The sequence below is a fragment of the Amblyomma americanum genome, chromosome 4 (genome assembly GCF_052857255.1).
Source record: "Amblyomma americanum isolate KBUSLIRL-KWMA chromosome 4, ASM5285725v1, whole genome shotgun sequence".
NCBI lineage: Eukaryota > Metazoa > Arthropoda > Arachnida > Ixodida > Ixodidae > Amblyomma > Amblyomma americanum.
The window spans coordinates 71728947-71742456 of NC_135500.1; the positions used below are offsets into that span (position 1 = coordinate 71728947).

Consider the following 13510-nt stretch of genomic DNA (forward strand, 5'->3'; position numbering starts at 1 on the left):
CAGAAAAGCTGCACCTTCTCAGTGATTAGTGCCGAAATAATGCAGCTGAAGCCGCCATGAAGGCATGATGGTTTGCACGTTGTGATAAACGGCTGAGACTCAAGCAATTCCACTCGTCGACAGGCTAAAACGCTGCTCTAGTTCTCAAATCAAACGGCTAAGCGTAATTGACACCACTCTAAAAATCAAAGACGTCACGAAGTGCACTTGCAAGCATAGAGGCTGGTTCGTGGCAACTTTTTATTGTGATGCGCTGTTTGAACATTTCTTCACGAGGTGCGAGATGTTGGCAGCCGCTGATGTTGACTGCAAACAGCTAGCTGCAATTCATTGCCTTCGCCAAGGCTAGCAGACGAACAGGCCTGCACTCGACCATCCGTTTTGGAAGCGGACAGTGCCAAACTGCGCTCAAACTGCCGGAACCAGCGCTACACACTTGGCAGCACCACCGCAGAACTTTGCCGAACTGATGCAGCGAGTGCAGGCGAATAGAGCACTCTTCAACTTCCCCTCCACACCGCTAGCCGGAACAATGAACAGCCGACGGCACAAAGCAAAAGCATGTCTTCTTCCCTTTCCTGTCCCTTTAACAGTGCCAAAGCTGTCCTAAAAAAATAAGACGACGCCCAGAATGCGTTTCGTAGCGTCAAGTGAAAAAGGAATCCACCAAAGCTATATGGCGGAAATCTGCCTGGAAGTTCAACACATGTTTGACACACAGTACAGAAGGAAAAATCGAGGGCAACGTGCAAACATCGTAGAACCATCATACGTTTTTTGCATACCGGAGACGTATACCGGTTTACCGGACGCCGTCTGCGCACGCGCAGTGGCTCCGCCTCACCGCAACAATGCCACTGCGCATGCACAAGAGTGGTCCGGTAAACCGGTAGGTATACTTCGCTAGTACGTCTCCGGTGTGCTCAGGAACACCTCCCGTTTTTCGCTAATTTTAGCTAAAGTGACTGGAACGGGAAAAGTACCGCAACCATCGTCGGAGCCGCCGACCCGCCGCCGTATTTGGTCAAGCGCCGGCTGAAGGGACGGCCGTGCGCTGTGCCATTTGTGCAGAATAAGTTTGGCATTGCGAATTGTGCGAGCTTTTACAGCATTGAATGAAGCATAGTTTTTCACTTGCTAATTAGGCAAAAAGGGCTGCAATCATTCGGACGGAAGCCTTTCTAGGCTTATGGAAGAAAACTCTGTCCGCGGCTGTATGACCGGATGTGTGACTCGTGCATTAAGGCATGTTGGAGAGAAATTTCACCTTAGCTGATATAGGCCAAAACCGATGTCCAACCTAATTTCAATACAGCGAACACGATGGTGACCTCCAAATTTGACCCGAGCCACTTCCAAATTTGGCCCACCCGCCACCAATATTTGACTTTCGCCGGTTTGCATCAAAACTAATGTCCAACTTAAGTTCACTACAGCAAACACGGTGGTGACCTCCAAATTTGGCCTGGACCACTCCCAAAATTGGCCCTCAATCCCAAATTATTAATTCAGCCGAATTGTACCAAATTCAATGCGCAACCTAATTCGATTATGGGGAACACGATGTGGACCTCCAAACTTGGCCCCGACCACTCCGATATTTATTTGCCCGAACCACTGGCATTCATTCAGGCGAAAGCCTTTCTTGCCTGATGAGTGGCGTGAACAGAAGTTATAGAAAGGCCATGCGCCCAAATATGTGCACATGAAGTGTGGATTCTGTACAGCCATATAGCTCATCGCTTGAAGTTTTTTTTATTTTTCCACTTGCAATTTAAAACAACGTTTTGGCCGACTCCAGCCGATAGCGGCAACCAAAAGCGCAGTACCCAGCTATTCCTCGATGTCTTTATGCAGGCATCAAATGCACGAGCGTCATACGCGACTGGATTTTGTTCCTTCTTTTTCTTTTAAACTAATCTGAAATTTTACCCAAGGTTCTTTAAATAGGTTGACGCGAGCTTTTCCTATTTACGAGGCATCCCCTCCGAACCCTGGCCAATCCCCCGTCGTGGGTATGTGCCATGCGACCAAGGCAACAACAACAACAACAAATGCTGTGCACGCTTATCTCGGCCTATAAGAGCGAGTGCTGAGTAATGCTCTGGACGATCTGTGTGCCGGCGGCCACGAGAAAGAACCGAGCGGACCATTTATGGCGGGGAATGCCCACGTGACCACGGAGAAGGAATCAGGAGCGCGCGTGCGCTGGCGCGGGGGCAGGAGAATACGAATGTGGTAGTTTTCTTTTATTTTTGCTGTTTGGCAGCGCCACACTCGTCATTTTTCTGAACTGTGGCCATTAAGTTGTACATGTACAGATGGCGCTAGATACTACATTTATCGCATGTCGCTGCGTTATTGCTATTGCTGTCTGTATTCGCGGAGCTTTGTAGCCGATAATTGTTACAAATTGGTTATCAGAATGAGAGCCCGATATTTTAAGAATGTAATTATAAGAAAAAAAGTACCCGCGGAACGTTTCAAGATCTTGTGCCCTTCATAAGCACAACTGAAAAGGTAGCTGAAATCAACTAGACAGTGCACATTCCGCAGCAGACGTAGAGTAGAGGCGTTGCTTAGCCATATAGAACGAAGTATTAGGTTCTTCACTCAAGGTCCTCTGGCTTGTCAATAGCTTGTTACCTGAACAGTATAGCATTTTGTTTTCAACTAGTTCCAAAAAAAACGCTTACTTTGATCAGGAATAACTTTTAAACTCTATAAGGCAGATGAATGGTATTCTCAGAAAGGAAGTACGATTACAGGATCTCGCCACCGCGGTGGCTGAGTGGTTATTGCACTCGTCTGCAGGCCCGAAAGACGCGGGTTTGATCCCGGCCGCGACGGTCGAATTTCGATGGAGGCGGTATTCTAGAGGCCCGTGTGCTGTGCGATATCAGTTCACGTTAACGAACCACAGGTGGTCGAAATTCCCGGAGCCCTTCACTACGGCGCCTCTCATAGCATGGGTCGCTTTGGGACGTTAAACCTCCATAAACAAAACCAACGATTACAGGATCTCAAATTGTACAAAAAGTCGCGGCAGAACAATGTACATCCTAAAACCTATTGGAGATTGCATTGTTCTGTTTTCTACGTTTTTCAAACATGCTTGACTAATAAACTAACCTATCCACATATTTCTAAATGCTTAAACATGCTGATTGGCATCAGATCTCCAAGTGTCTGGAAAGATGTTTCCCTGGGTGCAACAGGTTTTTCACAACTTTACATTTCCTTAGACAAGTTGAGCTAAACTGCCACTTTTTACCATAGCGTTATTTTACTGTTGAAAGAAATTTGCACTTATCGTTAAACCAGTTGCATATTTTGAAAGCTTAGAGAATTTGATATTTGAATATATCTCAATTATATTTATGAATCTAACGATCGAGGTACAGTCAACGTACCAATATTGCCAAAAATGTTTTCCGTTCACCTTCATAGTGGGACCGCCAACTTAATCGTTCGCTTAGGTTTTTTGTTCCGCGCACAGTGCGTGAGACCCGCTTTGTCTAGGTACCTGGGCATTAGTGTGTCTTTTTTAACGAGGTGGCTGATTTATTGCCAAGGTCAGCTCTCAGCGCTCCTGTAATCTATCCCGTCCCTCACCTCATTCTGTTCGAAAATTCACGTTTCAAGTGGCTCCAACATATTTCAGCCAGCTTGAGTGATCCGTTTCTTAATACCGTGGATTTTCGTCACTTAAAGTACCCATGGATTATGTGGTGGTGTAAATAAAGCATTTGTGAGATCTCAATGACGCTTCGGCGATGCACCATCTCTCAATTAAATTTGCAGTTATGCAGATGCGGGTTCGTTGCGACAAACCCTTGTGCCTCATGTGGACCAGTTGAAACAATAGATCATTTTTTCTGTCTTGCCAACGGTTCGCAGTTCAAAGAAAGCAGTATTTGGAGGTCTCTCTTTCGAAGTAAGGACTCCCTCTGTCTCCTCCAAGTCTGCTCTCCTTAGGTGCGAGCGCCAAGGGATTCCCTTCATTCTTACATAAGTACAACTGATCGATTACCTTGTTAGCTGTATAAAAAATTCTGTCGCATGTTGAAAAATGATTGATTCTATTCCTGGTAATTCATATTTCTTTTTTCATTTGAAATTTCCTATTTTTATCTCGATTCAGCCTTGCCACGTCTATTCTTCCCCGCGCAAATAATTCATTGCCATTCTCCACTGTACCTTGGTCAATCCCCCGGCGTGGGTATGTGTCATATTTACTGAGGTGAAGAAGAAGAGGAAAGAGGAGCCGTACTGGAGAGCTCCGGAATAATTTCGACCACCTGGAGATCTTTAGCGTGTACTGACAATGCGCAGCACTCCGGTGCCTTGTCGTTTCGCCTCCATCTAAACGCAGCCACCGCGGTGGGCACCGAACCTGGGGGCTCCAGTTCAGTAGCTGGTTCAGGCGTTTGTCGTTTTTGGTGCTTGGGCAGTCGTAATGCTATCGTGTAGATACACTTTTATGTGGCGTCCACGATTTGTATCAATCGTTTGTTAAGCCTCAAAAAGCAGGGCGTAAATGATTTTGCGTATGGCGAAGTCACCGATTAGATTTAAGATCTCTTGCTCTGTTAGAACACTGTGTGTGTTAGCAGTTCTCTGAATCACTCTCGTCATTTCCTGCGCTGAGGTCATGATCTTGTTCAGAGCGTTCTGGCTCCCAAGTCATTTGTTAAGCGTTATGCCTAGAGCCCTGATCTCTCTCATTTGCGGCGCGGTGAAACCCTTGCCCTGTTGAGGAGTCCTCTCGTGCGTTAGCTCCTCCCTGCTGGAGCGTGGTGCGCCGTGCTTGACTCTGTGCTTCAAGGATGAACTCTGAAGCCAAGGAGGATAAGTCTCCGCTTGGAGCGGGCCACGACGCGCCTAGAGCGTAAATGCGTAGTAGCGGGTGCCCCTTGCCATGGTAAACAGCGTGCACTCCAAGAACAGCCACTATAGACGCGTTTGTATATGCTGGATGATGGTTCGAGTGCTGATTCATGAAAATAAGTTTTGAGGAAACGGTATGACGCAGCAACTGTCTCACATAACCTCAACGACATTCGGACCGCGCCCCAAGGGAAGGGGTATTGGAAGAGTGAAACAACAAAGGAATGAAGAGGTGCCGTAGTGAAGGAATAACTTCCAGAATAAATTCCACCACCTCGGAATCGTTAACGTGCACTGATATCGCACAGCACACTAGCGCCTTTTCCGTTTGGCGCGTATCGAAGCGTGGCCACCGCGGTTTGGCTCGAATCCGGGTACTCCGGCTAAGTAGAACGCCTTAGCCAGTTAGCCACCGCGGCGGGTTTATGGCCAACGCAGCTTGCAACTATGAGTTTTGTGGCTGAAGTTATGTTAATTCGAACATAATCAGTCGCGCATCTGTGCTAAAATTAGGGAGCTCAGAATCTTAGCTTAAAGAATAGCCTCAGATGGGCAAGGCAGCGCAGCGTTTTTCACAAACCCTCCAATGTGTACCGCCTCAAAAGGAGTGGTTGCTGGGGCTTCTGATACTACCGCATCCATCGAGTCCCTGATGCCCTGATGGTTGTGGTGGGCGTTCTAAGCTTTACGGTCACATCTACACGCGCTTAAGAAGTCATTACGCAACAGCCACAACGAACTGAGCACGCCCCATCTTTCTTCTATACGAATTTCAATCCTGCGCATCCGCCTTTCTCTTTTTCACATCTTGGCACTCCTGCACTTTTTATTGTCGCCCTCCCTTTCTTTATCCAAGTCGACAACGACATGAGCCCGTGAATGGGCGCCTTTGTAATGTGTTCTAGAATATTAGCTTCCCTTGCCTACAGCCTGGAGATATAGTTCAGCCTGCACTGTTTTTCAGCGCTCACATTACCGCTTCAAAAATTGAACGCAGGTTCGTACGTACCAACATCGTTAATCCTTCGCTATTACTCCTCGTGACCCATTACTGGGACAAGCTACCCGCAGATATCGCTTCTGCAATAAATCATGAGGCATTTCTTCGGAAACTCTTGTGTTCTTAAGAGTTCTGCAGTGTTTTTTGTCTGTCTCAATAGAGAGGGTTAGCTCGCTCGCCGGATCGATTTTGCATCTAGTTGCTTCAATTAACCAGGCTTTGCCCTTCTAGTTTAGTGTGCTTTTGTATCTGTGTTTTATTTTTATATACAGGGTAGACTAAGAATATGAACGAAAATTTCAGTTCACTTACTACTATATTTTCGGTCCTTGCATCTCGTTTTATGCAAATGGAGGCGAAAGACAATTTCACCCTTCGGGCAGCTCTTCAATTTATAAAGAATATCTGGAGATGTTGTGCCTGTCGAGAATATGTCGAACGTATTGGGTACATTTATTTCAGCAGATGGATACATCAACATGCTCACCATTTAATATAACTGCTTTGCTACAGGGTGAACAACCAATCACCGCCAGACGAAACCAGCATAACATCTGATCATTGAGTTATACTAAGATGCGTTATTTCGATCTTAATTTTTTACACTTTATCATCGTCATGTCGTGCTACTGACACCGTTTCTGCACCCCGTGGAATAAAAAATGTTCCACGCATAACGGCGTCTTTTATAGATACGAAAAAAGAAAGAATAAAGAATATATACAAATAGCAGTGCAACTTTTTTCTGCAGATTGCTGGCAACCAGGGCCTCATTTTTGTGGATGTTATTCTGGAGTGTTTAGCGCATATGTGCTTTATGGAGCCGATATGCGTCTAAAATTATTTTATAGCATAGCTGGCAGCAGCAGAAGCCTCTGCGGCGGCTCAGTGCTTTTTCTCGCTTGGACTGCTGCCCGAAAGACGAGGGTTTTATCCCGGCGGCGGAGGTCGAATTTCGATGTAGGCGAAATGCTTGAGGCCCGTCTACTGTGCGATGTCACTGGACGTTAAAGAACGCCAGGAGGTCCAAATTTCCGGAGCCCTCTACTATGGCGTCTCTCATAGCCTGAGTCGCTTTGGGAAGTTAAACCACCATTAAGCTAACCTCGTAGCCGCTGAGGGAGACGATTGAGAGAGGATATGGTAGCCACCATTCCTTTAGACTTGAGCAGAGCTTCATAACTGAAGGAATCACGCATTTCACCTGTTTCGACCTCTCTAAAACTGCTCCACACCTAGCCTCCCCTCTCCCTCAAGTTTTAAGGTGTTCTCGACCTTAGGTATATAGAAATCTCGAGATGTCTCAGAAATTCTTATTACCGTAATTACGAAAATATATTGAATTAAAAATTGTTTTAAATTGCTCTTTTGTTTGAGGTCTTACGTACAAAAACACTGCATCTATCATATCTTTCTTTGTCCATTTTGGCGTATTTTCTATCCGCAGGAGAAACTCGTCAAAGAATTTTCGTCGTGGGCCAAAGATCTAGAACGAGAAAGTCTCTGCTTTAGCGTCACAACGGCAGTTAACAGCATGTATGGAATACCAAAGTCAGGATGGCATTTTGCAAAACACAATGAAAGCTACTTGACAAGGATGAGCCGAAATGCGGTAAGAAATCTGAATTTTTATGGTAAATTTATTTTCTGGAAGCATTGTCTTTAAGCGATCTCGGGAGCAGTGCTTCAGACTGATGTCAATGAAGTGCGGTTTGGTTCCTTTATACGCATTTTTATTAGCGCAGCAAAACAAATACAACTCTACATTAATCACTCGAGACGACTGATCTGGCGCACGCCCGCAGTACATGATCAGTTTCAGTGCTGCAAGAGTTTCAAGACTTGGAAGACTCGCACGATATTGTTCCTAGATCAATTAGAAATCGAGAATTCTGTGGGTGAAGGGCGAGCGTAAATATACCGACAATATTCTATACCGGCGGAAACGGCGCTGCCATCAAGACCGCTCGAAAAGTTTTAGAAATGTCACTCCTGAGAAGCTGCAGGAAATGCTCCTTGTCTACCAGCTCAAAGCCTGTTCTCAAGAAAATCTGATTCAGAGGGAAGTGAAACACATTTTTACAATGTACCGCTGATGCCCGACGTCAGAGGTGCGGCGCCGCTGCTTGTGAACAACATGGATCCGTTGCAATAGGGCTCTGTTGGGCAGAGAAACCGCATAAGGGCGCTGAACAAATCTCTGAGTGATGAAAGCAGCCAATCACTTCAGACAGCTGGCGAAATTCCGTACGAATTGATGTTTTCCCGCCATAAAGTTTGGTACGCCAGCGCGAATGTTTTCTGGTTAACTAGCCGGCACACTAGACTGATGCAGCACATGAAAGCGACCCTCGGCAATGGTCTAACATTAAGCTTGGCTGGAGTTTGCATGGTTTTAGCATTAGCCGTTGAGCGTTGGGAGAAGATGAACCTTTACAGACGCAAGCTATGCCTTTCTTCTGAAATTCACTCCGCACAGCTTAAATCTCATAACCACTTTCTCGGCTCCTCGTTTGGTGGCAGGCTGATATCCCCCGCCATTCAGACGTATGATACCGTTCAAAATTGCTTAGCCTTGGATGATGTAAATTTAGAGACTATTGTCCTTGACAAGCATCTAAGAAACGCCATATGTGGCAAACATGGAGCTCAGCTCTTGGGTTGCAGAGGCTGAAATTAAAAGTTCCGATGTGGCGAACCTAACACCATTTTATGGCCGCGCCAACCAGAATGAGGTAATAGTTGCCATCAACAGGGCCTGCAAAGTCAAGGTAATGAACAGACCAAGGAGTGTGTGGTCTATTGCATGTTAGCATAGGAGCCACTGGTCTGACTGTGATGCAAGTTTGACATACATGGCATCGATGCACATACTCTTCAATACACGGGTCCAGACACTACTGCAAATTGACTGCGACCGGTTTGTTTCATGGCCGTCATTCCTCTAAGGCTGGCATATATAAATCTGAGGGCTGCTTCCCGGAGACCAGCTGGGATTACAAATCGAGAGCCCCAGAGTATGCGTCTCTCCTTTATTGACTGCTCAGATTTACGCGGCTTGCACGGGGCAAACTCTTCTCCAACCCACGTTGTGGAGACAACCAACAAAGCTCCAGAATACAGCGGCCATGAATCGGTGGCACCCCCGGCAGTCCTCTATTTTAATGGCCTTCATGTGAGCTACATTCGCTGCCTTTATCAATCGCATATCTCCTGGTGCCATTTACCTGCCTTCAGTGCACTGCAACGACACGGCATCGGTGTTTTGGTTCTTCGTTCCTGGCCGATACGACAAATTGTAGTCATAAGCGCCCAGTGTGAGGAACAAATGTAGAACGCGTGGAGATAAGATCGGCACAATTTTAAGATGCACTCCAGTTATGCCATCAAGAGGGTCGTAATCTGTATTGTAAACGACAACGTTCCGTCCAACGAGATACTGAATTAAGTCATAGCGAAGACTATATATATCATTACCTTCTTTGTGAAGTTGAGAGTCGTTTCGTTCTGACTTTCCGACTGTTCTGTAAACATAGGCCACTGGAACGTCTTTGGCACAGTCGTTTCGCTGGGCGAATACTGCGCCAAAATTCTCTGGAGATGCGTCACATGACTTAAAAGTTGGCATTTCTCGTCGTTCCGCCCCAGAGTCTGCGGTGCTATAAACACCTATTCGAGTTTGTGCAGAACCAACTGATATTTGGAAGTCCACTTCTGACTCTTTTGTCAAGCCGTGGATGCAGACTGTCGGCGATAGTAGTGAGGCCCTTAATAAACCGGCAGTAGGACGCGAGTAATCACAAATACCCTAGCACCTCATTCCTATTTGTTTGTGCAGGTGTTTCTACTATAGCGCGTACCATCTGTAGCGTAGTCTAAACTCCGTATGCGGAGATTCAGGACCCCTGACACTCAAGTTTGGATACAGCGAACAGACGCTTGGCTACGTAATCTTTCCAACCGGACTGTTCCAGCGTTACATTCCGGAAGCAACTCGACGGCCATGTTAGCTTTCTGTTTCTCTAGTGATAAGTGTGTTATCTAAGTAGGCGACGACACATTCGAACCAGCTAGGAGACTGTGCATGAACTATATGAAAATCAGAGGTGAAAGAGACACCAAAAATCAGGTGTCTCAAGTTGTAAAGTCTCTTGATAATAGTGATTGTCAGCACCTCTGTTGTAGCAGCATCCACAGACAGCTGTTAATAGGCCTGTCTGAGGCATATCTTTGTAAAATCTTCCCCCACACAGCGCAGCCAGTAACTCATTTGCTGAAGGTAGGAACTATGAAGGAGACTGAACTTTCGAATTCACGGTGAGGTAATAATCTTCGCAAATGCCGAGATTATCATGCTTATTTCGAACTACGACCACCGATTTTGCTAAAGAGGAAGCCTGTACGGGTTCTAGGATGACTTGGTCTTCAAGCTTTTGCAGCTCCGTCAAAACGCTTTCACACTGTGCTAAAGGAACTTGGCGACCATTCAAAAACTTTAGACATGCGTCCGCTTTCAGTGGAGCATGTACCAGTTTGCTGATATGAATTTCGAACGTATATTTCAAAACGTAGGTGTACTTGGTGTATTTGATTTGATTTATTTCTACAAACAAGGAGGTACAAGGTTGTGGTGGACAACAGGGGAGAAAGCTGCAAAGCAGGCAGCTTGGCTGGCCGCAGTTTGCGATTACAATGGCAGCAGCAGGGAACAAAAAAAAGGAATCTTGTTATACAAAAATTAAAAGAATGCCAAAAAAGGTTGGAAAGGAAAGGAAAAAGTACAAGTACAACCGTACACACTCACGAGCGCAGAAACACTTCATGCAGATTTCTTTCGGAGCAAGAGAGCACGTCGTTATTATACCTGTGAAGGCCATTGACTAAACTGGGCAACCGGTGGCTTAACTTTTTCTAACCATAATTAGCACGTAGGTAAGGAACCAGAGGTGGGCATTCTCACGAGGTCGAACCCTCATAAGGGCGTCCTTACCGTCACCTCCTGAGGATACCACTGGGTGAGGTGAGGTTGAAAGAGGATGGGTGGAAGAAAATTCGTAAAGACGAAGGTTAGAGAGGGAAGAAACTATAAAGCGATGGTGAGGGAGGATGGGCGCAAGAAAATTCGCGAGGATGAAGGTGAGGGAGGGAAGACGTTATGAGCATGCGGAAGAGAAAACATGAGGAGATGGCTAGGGAGGCGGTGGTGGTGGTGGTTGTGAAAAACGTTTATTTTGCTCTATTTACATATGTATTTGGCGGTTCTTTAGATGGCTTCTTCCATCTTAATATCCAGTGTTGGTAGCCCTAATACAGGGCCCCACTGAGGGTAGCTGCCGTGCGAGCACGCCTTACTAGCCCTTGCTGGATTTTCAGGGTTTTGTTGGAAAGCATTCTTTCCCTCTGTCCCACACTCGGGTTTTCTGTTATGGCTATTTATTTTGCTTTTTGGCAGGCCTACGTGATATGGTATAGAGTGGGCTTGTCCCCGCACCAGGGGTGTGTGTTTTTATATTGGGTAGGGTAAATTACGTTTATTATGTGCAAGTTCGCGTATGTCCCTGTTTGTAGTTGCCGCCAGATTACGGTTCCTCTGTGGAGTTGTTTGTCTGGCGCCGCATTCTGGCACCCCTGGAGTAGTTTACTCTTTCCGCGTATGTTTGGCCTGCCGGTTCTGTGTCCTCTATGGCGGCAGTGATTTTGGACGCCCGGCTTGTCGCGCACCCTTGAGCTATCCTTTCTGCCTCCAGATTTCCCTCGACACTCATGTGTCCCGGTATCCAAACTATCGCGTGTTTGCTTGGTTTCTCTGTGGGTCGCCCGTTAGAGCGAAGAATGTTCAGCGCTTTGGGGCTGATGCTGCCGTTCATGTAATTACAGCATGCTGCTTGGGAGCCTGTCAGAATCGTTAGGAATTTTACCTAGTCGATAGCACTCCACTGCCGCTAGTGCTACGGCCGCTTCCTCGGCTTCAACTACCACGCAGTTCCTTATTGACGAGCCAGTTATTTCCCTGAGGTCTGAACCAATCACCGTCGCCATTTTATGATTTTTGCCTTCTTCCCCTTTGCAGGTGTATGTTGTGGCGTCAACATGCAGCGTTTCGTTCCGGGTGGCCAATGTCCTTTGCACGTACTCTTCGCTCGCCTCCCTGCGTGCCTTGTGCAGGTTCGGGTCCATATTTCTGGGTATTGGTGCTTTCCTGATGGTGCAGTGGTACTCGTCCGGGATCTTCATGTTATACTGTATTTTTCGTACGGTTGATTCGCTGCCGTACCTGACTAGAAGTCTCCTACCAGTTTCAGTTTGTTGTAGTCTTCAGAATTGTGCGACCCTTCCGGCTTCTTGCAGTTCCAAACAGCTCTTGTGCAGCCCTAGGGCTAGCAGGTTTTCGGTCGGTGCTGTTTGGGGTATTTTTATTTATTTATTTATTTACTTATTTCAGTACCCTCAGGGCCCGAGGGCATTACAGAGGGGAGTGGGGTACAATAGACAAAATAACAAAGGAACAGCAGTCACAAGTAACACAATAATGTGAACAAAAATATGGCCCTCGCAAATCGGTAGGTTACAGCAAATACAATCAAACAAATTAACAGTCATTTAAAACAAAATTATGAGCAAAGAATAAAAGTAAGCATAAAAGTAAGCACACCACGCAAACAAGCATACCACGCAGACCAGGTCTGTTCGAACTACCACATAAGCTGAAAAGAATAAACGGCAGGGCGCAAGAATTACATGGACTATGTTACCATCAAGTTAGCTAAAGCCGATTTAAACACAGAATGGTAACTTATTTCGACGACCCATCGTGGAAGGTGATTCCATTGTGCCGATGTGCTGGGGATGAATGAGTTGTAAAAGTGGTTTGTTTGGCATGAAAGAATACCAACTTTATGACGATGATCGATCCGAGCTGAAACGTAGCAAGGTGGCGTTATAAATTTTCTCTTAAGTATGGGGTTATCGTTGTAAATCTTATGGAATAGACAAAGGCGGGATATATTTCTACGCTGCGACCGTAGTGGGAGTGATAAGCTTGATTTCATTGCACTGACACTAGAGTTACGGTGATAATTCGAGAGAATAAAACGGGCCGCACGGTTCTGTTTAGATTCGAGTTGGCATATTAGTGTCTCTTGATAGGGGTCCCAGATATATACAGAATATTCTAGTTTACTACGAACCAACGACTTGTAGAGAAGCAGTTTTACGGAGCTAGAAGAAAGATTCAAGCTACGGCGTATGTAGCCCAGCATGGGGTTAGCGTTATTGCTTACATAGTCTATGTGTACTTTCCAAGAAAGATTATGGGAAATGAAGACACCTAAATATTTGTAAAAAGGCAGAGACTCAAGGCTGCAATTATTAAGACGATATGAAGGCAATGTGGTGTTACGACGAGAAACCCGCATGTACTTGCGCTTTTTTATGTTTAGTTCCATGTTCCATTTGTTAGTCCATTCAAGAGCATGATCAATATCCGACTGAAGAAGAGCTATATCAGAGTCACTGTTAATTTAGCGGTATTAGACGCAGTCATCAGCAATAAGATTTATTGTTCAACATAGATTGTCAGGTAAGTCATTGATATATATAAGAAAAACAGAGGCCCTAGAA

General features: G+C 45.8%; 1 protein-coding gene across 1 annotated transcript in view; it reads left to right on the plus strand.

The window, feature by feature from the left end:
* Positions 1 to 13510, plus strand: part of LOC144129564 (uncharacterized) — a 920144-nt gene that overhangs the window by 690065 nt on the left and 216569 nt on the right. Inside the window, exon 14 of the mRNA XM_077663706.1 lies at positions 7338 to 7502. Within this exon, the coding sequence (XP_077519832.1) occupies positions 7338 to 7502 (165 nt within the window). The remainder of the gene's footprint in view (positions 1 to 7337; positions 7503 to 13510) is intronic.